Here is a 13,708-nt window from a genome sequence, read left to right on the forward strand (position 1 = left end):
TCTACACTGCCAAGATATCGCAAAGCAACGTTTTTCTCAATATGCAAAATGTATGAAAAAATTCTATGGTACCATTACTCCATGTTTGAACTTTTATATTCACCTTTTGTGAAAAACTACAGCATTATTGGTCACTTTTTATCAGTTATTTCGTAAAACTTTTGGAGCAAACAGAAAGAATCAAAAACAAATTTACCCAACAACTTTTACGCCGTATCCCGAGAATGGTCGAATTTGCTTGATGAAATAAACTTGAAGAATACGGGAGGTTTTAAGATTCTACTGTTGACAATTTCACATTCCATGGGTCTTCCGTTGTGGTGCCTCGCAAAAAGAGACAGTCACGAAGTGTAGTCGAGTTTCGTACATAGGACAAATACAAGAGAAAAGGTACACGAAGGCGAAGGAAGAATATAAGGTTGGATGCATTTTAATGATTTCGAAGAGAAAGAACACAACATCAAATACAATTTGTACACAGAATACGTGTTGGGAAAATATCAAGTTCGGTGTAAAAATAAAAAAAAACACTTTAAAGCATTAGTTTTAAATGTACTTTTGGAGTTCTTATTTGGTGAGATCGATACATGACTACACTTTTCTCCTTTTAATTTGCGCTCTAGGGAACATTGCATTTCTTCCGTTTGAAAGTATCTCAGATTACATAAAAATCCTCTATGTCATGTCACTGTCGAGACGACCTTCACGAACCCTGTCAAGGTCGTGAGTGTCATTAACATTCGTATAATGTCATACTACTCTGAAAATGGGTAACTGCTGAAATGGGTATAAAGATCGTAAAATGTCACGTGACTGTAAAATGATAGCGCACTCGTGAATATATTGCATTGCTTTTGCCGCAATAATACATTTCGTTGTGATGACGTCAAAAATATTAGGAAACCCGATAGAAACTACTATCACCTGGCGGCAATACTGAAGCAGGCAGGGCCCACACTGGGCAATTTCACAATTTAACATAATCCTAGGGATCCCTAAGAAACCCATTGTTTTCACGACGTAGATAGGTTCAGTGTTAACGCCCTTCAGGCACATAACACAGGGTTGTCAAAACGCTGCAGAAATTGCATATATTATATGTATATGCCACTCAGGACCCTTTCTAATCTATTGTATTCGTCATATTTGGTTTCCATACATTGGCATACACATATAGAGCAAGATCGAATGAATCTCGAGTTTCCCAAAATATTTGTATCAAACACTCTTGAAAATTATGTTTTGGCTTGATTCTAAAGAATGGTTATGAATTTTATGAAAGAAGTTGAATGTTATTAAGATTTTCCTTAAAATGTTAATACACAGCGCCACCAATGCGATGGCATACGAAAGATGTGTCTGCTACCGTCATCATGGTCGCTCCTTGTGTCTCAGCGTCTGGCAAACAAGAAGCAAGAACTCCAGAAATTCGATCACCGTGATGAGGGACAAGCCGACCCAGAGTCCGAGAGAACCACCCGTGTCAGCAAGTAACTGAAAAATCTGTAAAAAAGAAAGTTAGCATAATACATGGTTTGCCAGATGAAACTGACAAAACTGCTGACAATAAATGAAATGTATAATGGACTTGAAAACGACAACACTGATCAAAGTTTCTTTTCTATCTAAATTATTAAAACTAGTATTTGATAAAACCAGAAACTGACAGTGATGTTATGTGGTACGTTTTCTTTCTTGTTTTCGATAATGAACTGTGAACTTTGACAGTTGAGTATATGTAAGGTATTTTTTCAGGTAGAAAGCGTCTCAGGGACAGAAATTCGGATTTTCAAACTATTACAATATTCTTACGGTTTCCCCCTTTTTTTTGGGGGGGGGGTTCATTTTGAAGATTATGGAGTAAATAAAGTTTTTATCGGCTTAGTTTTGTGAAAATTTGGAATTTGTATTTCCCCCATGGAGAACCGCAGGGATGGTGGCCATTTTGAATTGCAAATATCGGTAATTTTGGGTAATTGTTTCTCGAGTACAAAAAATTGTTAGCTGACCCCTGAATGTTATTCTTGATTTTACAAGAGAATAGTTACATGTGATTGAGAAAAGTTGTAGCCAAATTTTAAATCTGTTGTTTTTGAGGAGCGAATGTTTTTTCCCTTCAAAAATATTGATCCTTACTTTACAGTTTATTTATGCAGACGTGCACATTAAACCTACCGGGTATGCTTCTTCCTCGCTGACAAGATTGTAACTTAAGTCTTCAAAATATACTTCAAGGCGTACAAGGTCCTCCCTTACACAGATATACAAGAGAACATGTCAGCATATCTTACATAGTAAACATTTGATGGCGTTCAAATCTTAAATGTTTTAAACGTGCAAGAATTAGTCGAAAACAGTTATAATACCAGGCGCAACACAAAACGCTAACATTTCGAATTCAATTTGCAATAGGAGAGAGCTTGCGGTCAATAGCACTGGAAATCACGTGCCGTTCTAAACCATAGACTGCAGCCTAAACTTAAGCTTCAGAATGAAGCAGAGCAGGGAACTCGGAGGGACACTGAAAGTCAAGCCATCAAACGGATGGCAAGGCGCCACTAACGACGTAAGTTCGACGATTACTTTGTTTTCCCATACCTGGCAGATTCTTTATCACGGATAACCCAGGTCTTCCTGTTGGAAGCATGGATGCTGTTCAAAAGGTGAGGCTAAAAACAAAGAAAGATAATGGAAATAAATAATCTGTTCACTACTATGAACGAGTTACGAGTTGTGATAATCGACTTATACCACGACAAACACACACATTAGGCCAGAATTGCGATGGTTGCCTCTGCCATAATTTCGAATGTCACTTGAATGACGACAGTTCATTTACATGTAAATTATAACCAAGTCATGAACACAGCATCTGTGTGGGAGGAAACTGTTTTCTGATTGGTTCTTTCATACAGGCTCCCTTCTTTTCTCTCATCGTCTCGCTGGCAAGCGCAGGTGGTGCTGAATGGGCTACTTTTTGATTGGCTTATTTGAGTTTCATACGCTCAGAGATTCATGTGATTGTCTTAAATCAATTAATTGTTTATGAAGTTCTCACCACGTGTACTGCCTTAGCCAAAGTTCTCAGTTTCTATTTGGCTCATGGAATGCAGACATGACGCTGCTAAATATTCCGATATTTCCGACTATGACAGCGATATTGAGCGTTTTGTGTCACAATATGATAAAAGCATATACCAACGAGGAAATAGCGGAGGAGAAAGCATTCATCCTCACAAAAACACAAGAGCAGTCACGTTTTGCAGTTCCAGTCGGCGCTGAACATGTCGCTAAAATTCAACGTTCACGTGTGTCAGAGAACACGAGGAGAGCGACCAACTGGGGTGTTACAGTCTGCAATACCTGGGGTCGGATGAGGAATGCATTCAGCGGTATTTGAGTGAAAAATGACGTCGGCGAGACCTGAATTTTATGAACACCAAGACACACATTTTTCAGGATTCCCACCGTACAATTGACGAAATTATGAAAAACATTAATAGACGTGGTATCGGGGTCGACAAAAAAACAAGCACAGCCGTTCACACGAGAAGAAGAATGTAAGTTGTGGGAGAAAGTTTTCTCAGTCAATTCTGCCAAGCTGTGCTGTGTATTTCTAAAGTTATCTACAGGTTGTATTCTGATCCGCATTGGACATGGTTAAAAAAGATGAATATCCATTTTCAGACAGTGTTTGTCAATTATATGCCTTTCAAAAATTATGTGGCTTGTTGTGTTCATTGTACATGCGATACTATGAATGGTTGGAATCCTGAATTTTCAGACGGTTTATGCACGTTTTGTTGTCAGCCACGCTTTCTTTCATATTTTGATAAGTTATCACCACCCTTTTTTGATATGTAGTTATCTCTATTCATAAAAGTGTGGTGATGTCTTATCAAAAAGTAAAAAAGAAGTGTGGCCGATAATATAATCTGCATAAATACAATAGGAACCGTGTGAGTTTACGAGAATAATGCACTGCAAGAACAATAGGTCGATTGACCTAGAGCGGTATAAGCGATATTAGCGACACCTGCGGCTTGGTTGAGAGAGAACTTACCAAAAAAGGAGCCGATGGCCAGAGTGCCTGCGATATTGTCTTGGAAAACCTTATCTCCCTGTGCATAATGATAATAAAAGATACATTATGAGCGCCACAGTGACTAGAAGGGATACTTGCATGCCACAATTTATCATGAAACTAAATACTAAGATTTGCCGTCACAAAAAACCAAGTCACGATGTTATCGTTTTCGGCAAGATTTGGCATAAAATGAAATGAAAAGTGAATAAAATGAGTAAAGCATAATTCTTAACGGTTGCATCGTTTCTGAATATTCCTCTTTTTTGCGCGAGAAACCGCCGGAGACAGTACAGACTTTGACCGTCTGAAGTTACATTTATGAACCGAATGTAGAAGCGAAGGATGTCCAGTCTATGGCCACAGCGTGCCTTACCCAGTGAAAAGTAGCGGCAAATTCCATTGACAATAACCATTTTGTTTCATAAACGCAAAAGTTGCTTACCTACAAGGCTGCTGGCAGTCACACGTCAACAAGCTCGCTTGGTAAAAATAGTACATCAACTGCTTGCAAGCGTCTGAAAGTGGAAAATAACAGCAACATCCAAAATGCTATTTATTGTCAGAAAAGCGGGAATGGTTACGACACAGAGAAATATTTACTGCAAGCTCGTACATATAAAGGTTGATCGTAAACACACACACATGTACATATCAATCCATCAATTCATCGATCTATGAATGGATGGATGGATCCATCCATAATAAAAGTTTCACAATATTCTGCAATTGCTCATGCAGATTCAGATTGTAACAGATTAGATTTGTATTAGATTCAACATCTCATGCAAATTAGATGAAAATACAAAGGAATTCATAAGCTGCGGTTTCACTTTCAAATTTTGCGTTTGTCAAGTCTCGAATGACAATGGGGCAAGACAAGCAGTCACGTGATTCTTTCGCGTACCTTGTGTTTTATCAAGCACGCTACACCTCGGTTTGTCCTTCGTTAACACGTCTACGCATCCACACTTCTCATAGAGGTAATTCTGTAGACACCTTTTTTGACACTCCTGTAGACGAAAAATAGAAGAATCTATAAAATATCAGGAATATCGCTGCTGCAACAAAGATCAAGATTTTCGTCTCCAGTTTCGCCACATTCTCGTGATAGTTTTTGTAATCGGGTTTCATAGTGTAAATCACATATATGGTGTACATGATATATCAACAAATTAAAAAACAAATGGTATTTCGGTGAAGTTTAAAATTTATGTCTACCTGCTAAAAGTTTAGGTGTTACAGGTATGTTTCTTTGCAAGAAACATTGTAGAGGCTATTTGAATGTCGTGTAGGTCCATTTTTCCTGTGGATAAAATGTCGACTTAAGCCAAACCTTTGATCAAATTATCTGGAGCTGTTGAATACGCTAGTTTGAAAGAGGAGCTCTGTGGTATTTTATTTCCTACAATTCAAACATTCAAAGCATATCCGTCGTTCTTACCAGCGCTGTATATTCATAGGCGCTGTCTATGTTTTGCTGATCGCTCATGCAACGTCCGTGTGGTGGGCCCATCCTCGTTCTCTTACGCTGGAGGAAAGAGACCGGAGTATTGTTAAACTCTAGGGGTCCTTCTTCCACCGCTGCCGCAGATCCACGGTCCCTCCACGTGGGTGGAGGGACTGTGGTTACACCAAATTTGTGCCTGTATCTTCAACGTCCAAAGAACACAGTAGATTTTTGTTGTGTTCAGAATCCCCAAATCTTTTCCCAAAATTGATTATGCCCATATTTCAGCGTTACAGATGACACGGTGACTATGATAATTTCGTAAAGCTTATATCCTGTTTGATCAAACATCTTCAAACATCAATAATTTACGTAAAACTCATATGATTAAGATCAAACATCTTCAAAACAGTTATTCTCGGATGATAAGACACACTTTATAGGCAGATATGGTATAAATGATCAAAGTTTCCGATCACCAAACGACCGTATGTGTACAACAAAGCACTTTGAAGATGGCATGACTGCAAGGCAAATTCACAAAAGTTCACATTTTACCATTTTGATAGCTATGGCGGTGACGGCTCCAGGTTCAACATATACCCCCTCATCTTCTGGAAATGGTTTAGCTGCTGGATGGTGAATTACAACGCGTACACCAGACTGCTGGCCAAACAAACCGATGTATTCGTTCTGCTCCGTGAACAGGGTAAGCTTTAAACCTACAAAAAATATTCGAAAAAGACAAACATTTTCGCCTCGGGTTAGGTTCACCGGTGTGGTTTCTGCTAACTTTACGAAACAGATCTACTGTGATCAAATTTTACCATGTAAGGGGGTCTGGTTCGGGGTTTACCAGTTTTAGTAAGCGTGTTATATTAGGTCTGAATATGGGCCAATCTTTCATATATGGGGATCGACAATCAGATCTTATAAGTGTTATGAAAAATTTAGACAACATAGCGAGCAATAATTGCTGAAATACCTTGAAGCCCTTCTGCTGCTGTTGCACCGAATGAAATGTGTGGGACTCCGTGGAAATAATGTGCATGAATGTAAAATTAGTAAAAGCTGTCAAATCTTGGAATATGGAGATAATTGCATTTCGGAATTCTGACCACTTCCTTGAATTTCTATCTACCCATTCCTAAGTAAGATGATAGGGATGTAACAGGGACAATGATTGTGCAAATACAGTCGACGTACCATAATCCGCTCCTGCCTTGGTGACTTTCCTTATCGGAGCGTTGTCCATTCCGTGATTGAACGTAAAACAATTACCATACTTGTCATGCTGAATCATGTAAAACTCGCTAAATGAAAAAACAAGAAACATTTTGACTTTTCTGTGGGCGAAAAGATGCATTTGGTGTATGGGTGTCAATGTTTCATATTTACAGAGCATAATACTCAAACCGCTGTGAAAACATTTATGCAACAAGCCTTAGTTACCGGAAAAATGAGACACGACCTGTAATGTTAACATGTAATTAATCTTCCATTCGCCCATGGCTAAAGACACAGCGATAAATAAAACAATACAAAACACACAAATGTACACACACCTGAAATTACACTTGTTTTGATCGTAGGTGCACTGCAATACCAGATCCTCTGCTTGATGGCCCAGCCTATACAGCTCTTCCGGTGTCAACTTGAGAACATCCTGCAAATCGGTGAAGTCTGGCGTGGAACTAGCCAGGAGAAACTGGTTCCAAGATGGCGGATTCTCGCTGCGAACAAAATCGAAGTTCCTGTTCACGTAGACTTCATGAATGAATTCATCGAATATTTTGTCGTCAGTCGTGATGTCGTGGTATGAAGTCTTCCATTTTGGGTCCGAGAAGACGTCTTCAACATCTAAAGTGAAAAAGAAAAAAAATTGTGAATACAGACTAAAAGGTTGAGTCCAGGCCTGAATACCAAAAGGCATTTAAAGAGAGGCGGCCGTCGGAACTGGGCATGTCATGCATGATATCTAGATACATCACTTCAACCTAGGTGCAACATTTAAATTTTACGATGTTCACGTATTACTATACAGTATTTATATCGGTCGCAGGAGTCCCTGGAACCTTTGAGCAGAGTTCTGACGACCGCCTCCCTTTCAGCAGTTCGCTTAAATAACAATAAAAAGTGTTGGAGAATAGAAATTTTAAATAGACAAGAATTTGTATGAGCTCTAATAGGCAGCAAAATTTGCAATTCAACTTTTTATAACAAGCTACATTGGTCCGCCGATGAGCTCTGCTTACTTAAGTCATATCGTATAGCATTCGTCATATTCCTTCATATTTTAAAAGTCAATCATCAAAATTAAGAATGTGAATTATGGTGGTTCTCTAATGTATCGACATCGTCAACTATTCCTGATACCTGTGTATATGCAACATAAAGGAAGGAGTGATTACTCACTGTATGTACAATTACGTTCATCGCTACCATCACCACACTGATTGATACGGTCACACAGCCACAGACGAGGTATGCAGAAATCTTTCTCGCCCTCACCGTCCGCACATCTGAATTCGTTCGATTTGCAATCTGCGAAAAGAAATATGAGTAGCCACCGAGCATGGTGCAATGCCATATTAGATATTTTTTTCATACGTCGAGAATGAAATCATTTCTTTCGAAGGAAAGATGCGTATATATAAATGAAGGGTTGAATGACAAATACAGCAAGATTGAAGATAGGCGGACACAGTGTCTCATATTTATTAAGAGTAACCCGGGGGTACGCTCTATGAATGCAGTACGTAGACGTGATATACAAAGCTATCGATCCAGTGATTCCCACTCGCACCATAAATATTCGGTTGCGTTCACACTGGCAAGGTAATAACCCGCTGTAATGTGTGTAACACAGCAAGAAACTTGACATAGATGAATGTTATTCTTACATGATTCAAGGATAAAGAAATAATAATGTATGACTATTAAGAAAGGAAAAGATCTTGTTTAATATCGATGATCTCGGGAGATGGTAATGTTTGCCCAGGGCTAGCTCGTCTGATTATCATCAACATTTTATGTAGATTTTGAACTTGCCTGTGACGTCGACACATTCACTTTCGTCGCTATGGTCCCCACAATCATCGACGTCATTACATAGTAACGACGCGTTCACACATTTCTCCTTGGAAACGCACTTGAATTCGCCTTCTTCGCAAACTAGAGGCGGTGGCTCCTCGCCTGCTTTGTAAAAACGAAATTTGAATCATTAATCATATTTTAGCACCAAAGCCATCCATTTTTTTTTTTGTTTCCTTCAATTCATAATCACTGAATATCAACTGCTTCTTCTGCACATACGATGACATAGCATATATCATGGATAGCATATCATAGATTTTGCATCGCCGTTTCGTTCCCTTGACGCAGCCGCTTCTGTTTAACTTTTTATTTATCTATACAAGTAGATGATATGCAGTCAAAACAAAGCGTTACCTGTGCAATTAAATTCATCAGTGCCGTCGATGCAATCCACTTGGCCATTGCAACGTAATACTGCTTCCTGACACTGCCCGCTGCGGCATCTAAAGTAACCCTCAGGGCATACACCTATAATATCCATGAAAAACAAACGAATAAGAATAAGCACAGCAAACAAAGCAAACAAAAAAGCAAAAATATATAATATTATACAGGCTTCCAAAGAACTGAAAAATCAGGCTTTTGTTTTATGGACTTATCGCTTGCGACTTACCGGCGTCAACGCAAAATGTCTGTGCCTTATTAACTATAATTACATCCTACGCACAATGGGGTAACACCGATCAAAACATTCGTCAATCATGGCAAAGAATGCACTCATACATTCATCATGTCAAACGCATTCATCGTACTGAACGACTTTCAAACGTGTTATGAATTTTACTCCATTTATCTGCGAGGTAATACTTACGGGAAAAAAAAAACAAATTTTACGCCTTTACATCCATCTCATGCACGTAGACCCGCGACTATTAACTATTCACCTCATCGAAGCTACGTAACTTCAAATACTTACGTTTGGTACAGTTGACTTCATCGCTACCGTCGTTACAGTCTTGACCGAAGTTACACTGATCGGTAACCGGAATGCACTGACCGTTGGAACATGTAAAAAATGCTGCCGGGCATACGTCTTCAGATATGATAAATAAAGTTGAAATGTTACTGCGATGTATGAAGCTGACGTGTAATAAAATCAAGTTGTTTGAATTATATCAGGCCTTTTGAGTATTTTTACTAGAAATAAAATGATGAACATAAAAGCTTAATCATTTGATAACACAAAAACACACAAATACATACAGACAGACAGGCAGACAGGCAGGCAGCCAGGCAGCCAGGCAGCCAGACAGAAATGCACCAATTCACAGCTTCTTATATCCCTGTAACCATCCATCTATCAATCCATAAACTTTAGTTTGCACTTTATGGCGCTTGACTTATCTCATACACTGTTCACACACTCTGCTTCCAGGAGTGACATTCAATGCACCTTGAGCCTATAATGCACGATCATAGCGAAATTATACATATCGTAGAGAGAACTTGGTTTTAATTCACAACTGATCATTAATAAGGTAGTACATAATCATATTTAAATTCTATTGTATGAAAACTCACTGTTCTCGCATCCGTCTTCGTCACTTCCACAGTCTGGTCGTCCGTCACAGCGAGACACCATTTCAATACACCTGCTATCATCACAACGAAAGTAAGCATCTCCGCAAACATCTATTCAAACGAAAAATAATTATTCCTCTTGTGTAGGATGTGCCTAGGAGTTCAACCCCGATGATCAAGTCTATAAAGCACAGCATTGATCACGGATTATTTGAAATCTCTGCTGTATTATTGTAATTACTACCTGTGTGTGGAAATTTGTTTTTCTACTGCCAGTGGGCCAATTATTCGTTCGGTTGAAATGTTATAAATTTACCTTAACTTTGTGAAAGCCTGGCATTAGATAGTCAAGTTTTTACATGATACTCACTAGCATCACAGCCTTCCTCGTCACTGTTGTCATGGCAATCCTGGGAATAGTCACACCTTTCCAACCAATGTACACATACGCCGTCGGCGCATTGAAAATAATCGTCGTGGCATGTGACTGCGAGAAAAAGTGCAGATTGTTTAATAAATTGCTACGGCTAGCTTTTAGCCTTACAGAACCGGCTGTTTATGTGCAAAAGAACTGTGTACTAATGGAAGCATTCTTTTTAAGAAGGTTGTTGTTTTCGAAAGAAAAATGCAACACGAGTTGATTGATATTTTCGTTGAGTCCATTTCCAAAGGACACCTTTCATCAAAAAGTACAGAGAATGGATGAAATCACCTTAGTTATGCCCAACTACGATCTTTAATCGTAATGTCCTACTATAATGTTTACAGAATCAAGTAACACATGAACAAATTATGAGCAAAGTAAACAAACAAAAGACGTCCATAAGCAATGAAAGAGAGTTGTATATTCTTCTTAAGATTCTTAAGATAAAGAAGTGATGACAGGTGTTTCGAAAAAAGTGAGTACCCCCGGCCGGTATGCCATTCATGAGGCACCCGCCATATATCTATCTGAGACCTCACTAGAAAGTGTTCACACTTTGTTTAGCAATGTCACTGATGAAATCTTACATTATCTGTCATATATGCATGCCATATTTATTTACCAACCCATAACACCGTTTGAATGGAGAAACAAGAGGTTGCCTACAGTAGCCTCGATCTAAACATTTACAACAGATAAGTTTCTTACTGCTCAGAACTTAAGCATTTGCAGCGTATGCTCTTAGCTCGGTTATTGAACCAATCTTTATCGAGATTGAGGATTTGGTCGAGTGGTTTTGTCAGTGGCTTCTCCGCTAGGTGCATGGGTACCGTAGGTTGTGAGTTCGAACCGGATTGAAACCACCGTATTGCATAGAGGATGCATACGCTAGCAAAAAATGGGATGTAGTTGTTCGGACTGTGGAAATTAGTGATGTTGAAATCAAAATCAAAATATCTGCGGAGACATACTCACAATTTTCACAGTCCCTTTCGTCACTCCTGTCTAATGGGTTTGCTACAGACGCACAATCGTCCAATCCATTACAAACGTCAATCATCTGAATACATCGACCGCCGTCACATGTGAAGAATCCGGGTGGACAAAAGGTGGCTAAAAAAGGTATGAAGTGTTGTGAGCCAATCCCGTGATGTAGTTTTTTTTATACCGCGTTTAGAATTAAAATTTCAGGGATTTTTTTACACTTTGAATGAATTCATTAGGTATATACTTATAGAAAACGTCTACAAATAAAAAAAATATTGTTTACTTGAGTTACATCCACGTTCGTCACTTCCGTCAAGGCAGTCTGCATTACTATCACATCGTACCATGACATCGACACAACGACCATCATCGCAAGCGAACTGTCTCTCGGAAAAACAACCATTCGCTGGTGTATAGAGAACGGAAAGGTCAGTAGATAAGTCTCATAAGATTGACTCACCATGTCAAATGCATTATGCTGAAGGTTTACCAACGCATTTGACAAAATTATCATAAGATACCATGTTGCCATAAAACAATTCATTTGTTCAGGTAGCTTGCGCCTCGAAACTGAAAGACCTAATTTGCTCAAACTTTCCTCAGTGACACTTTAAATCTTTCTCTTGCCACATCAAGAGTAAAATTTAGGGTTCTTAGTTTGGCAATAGAGGAACGCATTCACCAAACATTTACCGATTTTTTTAAATTAAAAATGTCCGCCATCCCCGAGTTATCTCTATAGAGAAATTCAAATCTTCAATTTTCGAAAAAAAAACTAAGACGTTGAAAATTGTTCTTTCTCCATATACTCCCTTGGATTTACATGTGAACTGAGCCCGCACAAATGATAGACCAGAAAATAATTGTAAAAGTTTGAGAGCCCAAATACCTGTCCCCGATGCATATTCCTTTTTACTTCAAAAATGAAATTCTTTAAATATATCACAGATCTCTTCAATTTCTTATACGACCAATTTCATGGGATACTAAATTAACGCAACTTACGTAATGGTATCAGAGAACAGCCAAGCTCGTCTGTTCTGTCAGCACAGTGGTGCTTGCCGTCGCAGACTGCGGCAGCAAGCACGCAGTCTCCGTGATATCTACATCGGTAAAAGTTCTCAGGACACTCATCTAGATTTCAAGAAAATTGACCATACAAATTACAAAACATCTAGAAACTTCACATCAATTACAGCAAACTAGATCCCTTCTATATTTATAGTGATAGAGTAATTTTAAAACACTTGAAATGGTTTAAAATCAAAAGGGAGGAAACTGGGCAGGAACAATTTGATTCCGTACCCGTATTCCGGGCTTAGGTGGCAAATTGCAAAAATAATGCACGATCAACCGGTAAAAACGTAAACTGTATTGGTTTATTTTCATATTTATGCGTGATATCTTTTTTATTTGCCAGGAAACGAATGAGAAATTGAAAGAAGGACGCCCAGTCGTTACATCCTCGCTATGATCGTTATTTGCTGTAATGGGCCTTTATTTCTGATGTGAAGCGTTTGACAGTAACAGACGAACTGAATTTGAAGTAAACTTTGACAGGATTACATGGTCGAAAATGTTTCCAGTCAAACGTTCAACTTTCAAAATAGTGAAACCTTACTATTTCTACAGCCATCTTCATCGGAGCTATCAGAGCAGTCTTGATGCCCATTGCAACGTCTAGTGTGATGTACACACTCGCCATTCCTACATCGAAAATAGTCCCTTGGACATACGCCTGGAGAAGGATGAACAAGATGGAAATGCCTAATAATGGTTATGTGGTCCACTATGGAATACTCAATTTCAATTTCCTTGACAATCGGCAGATATCCATATTGCTAGTTTGCTGATCAACATGCATCTGAGTAAAACAAGAAAACAAAGTGAAGAGTATGTAGACCAGTCGGATAATCAAATAACGTTTTCGTCCTTTTTAATTCTTCTATTTCGACAGGCGATATCGTTCTTGCAAATAAGCCCACAAATCCGATGTCAATTATTTCAAACTTACTCTTAGGATAGAGACAAACTGTCCCTATAATTTCATCGCTGCCATCAAAACAGTCCGGTTGTCCATTACAAACGGAAGACTTTAAAATGCACTGGCGACTATTGCAAGTGAATTCGTCATCTTCACACGATG

General features: G+C 38.8%; 2 protein-coding genes and 3 long non-coding RNA genes across 5 annotated transcripts; all 5 read right to left on the reverse strand.

Annotated features, from left to right (window-relative positions):
• Positions 1 to 415: 415 nt before the first annotated feature.
• LOC139114955 (acid-sensing ion channel 5-like) lies at positions 416 to 4,598 on the reverse strand. The gene is made up of 5 exons (XM_070676873.1): positions 4,530 to 4,598; positions 4,064 to 4,121; positions 2,599 to 2,669; positions 2,176 to 2,251; positions 416 to 1,503 (listed from the first exon to the last, which is right to left on the reverse strand). The coding sequence occupies exons 1-5, from the start codon at positions 4,583 to 4,585 to the stop codon at positions 1,372 to 1,374; spliced, it is 393 nt and encodes a 130-aa protein (XP_070532974.1). The 5' UTR covers positions 4,586 to 4,598; the 3' UTR covers positions 416 to 1,371.
• Positions 4,599 to 4,991: 393 nt separating this feature from the next.
• Positions 4,992 to 6,256, reverse strand: LOC139114957 (uncharacterized). The gene is made up of 3 exons (XR_011548005.1): positions 6,093 to 6,256; positions 5,529 to 5,615; positions 4,992 to 5,097 (listed from the first exon to the last, which is right to left on the reverse strand). It is a non-coding gene; the product is annotated as an uncharacterized lncRNA (long non-coding RNA).
• Positions 6,257 to 6,681: 425 nt separating this feature from the next.
• Positions 6,682 to 8,124, reverse strand: LOC139152858 (uncharacterized). Its single transcript, XM_070726211.1, has 3 exons — positions 7,950 to 8,124; positions 7,100 to 7,394; positions 6,682 to 6,847 (listed from the first exon to the last, which is right to left on the reverse strand). The coding sequence occupies exons 1-3, from the start codon at positions 8,122 to 8,124 to the stop codon at positions 6,682 to 6,684; spliced, it is 636 nt and encodes a 211-aa protein (XP_070582312.1).
• Positions 8,125 to 10,151: 2,027 nt separating this feature from the next.
• On the reverse strand, positions 10,152 to 11,968 carry LOC139114958 (uncharacterized). Its single transcript, XR_011548006.1, has 4 exons — positions 11,846 to 11,968; positions 11,551 to 11,688; positions 10,522 to 10,638; positions 10,152 to 10,262 (listed from the first exon to the last, which is right to left on the reverse strand). It is a non-coding gene; the product is annotated as an uncharacterized lncRNA (long non-coding RNA).
• A 599-nt stretch (positions 11,969 to 12,567) lies between these two features.
• Positions 12,568 to 13,708, reverse strand: LOC139114959 (uncharacterized). Its single transcript, XR_011548007.1, has 3 exons — positions 13,577 to 13,708; positions 13,184 to 13,300; positions 12,568 to 12,696 (listed from the first exon to the last, which is right to left on the reverse strand). It is a non-coding gene; the product is annotated as an uncharacterized lncRNA (long non-coding RNA).

The sequence above is a fragment of the Ptychodera flava genome, chromosome 16 (assembly GCF_041260155.1).
Source record: "Ptychodera flava strain L36383 chromosome 16, AS_Pfla_20210202, whole genome shotgun sequence".
In the NCBI taxonomy this organism is placed as follows: Eukaryota; Metazoa; Hemichordata; class Enteropneusta; family Ptychoderidae; genus Ptychodera; species Ptychodera flava.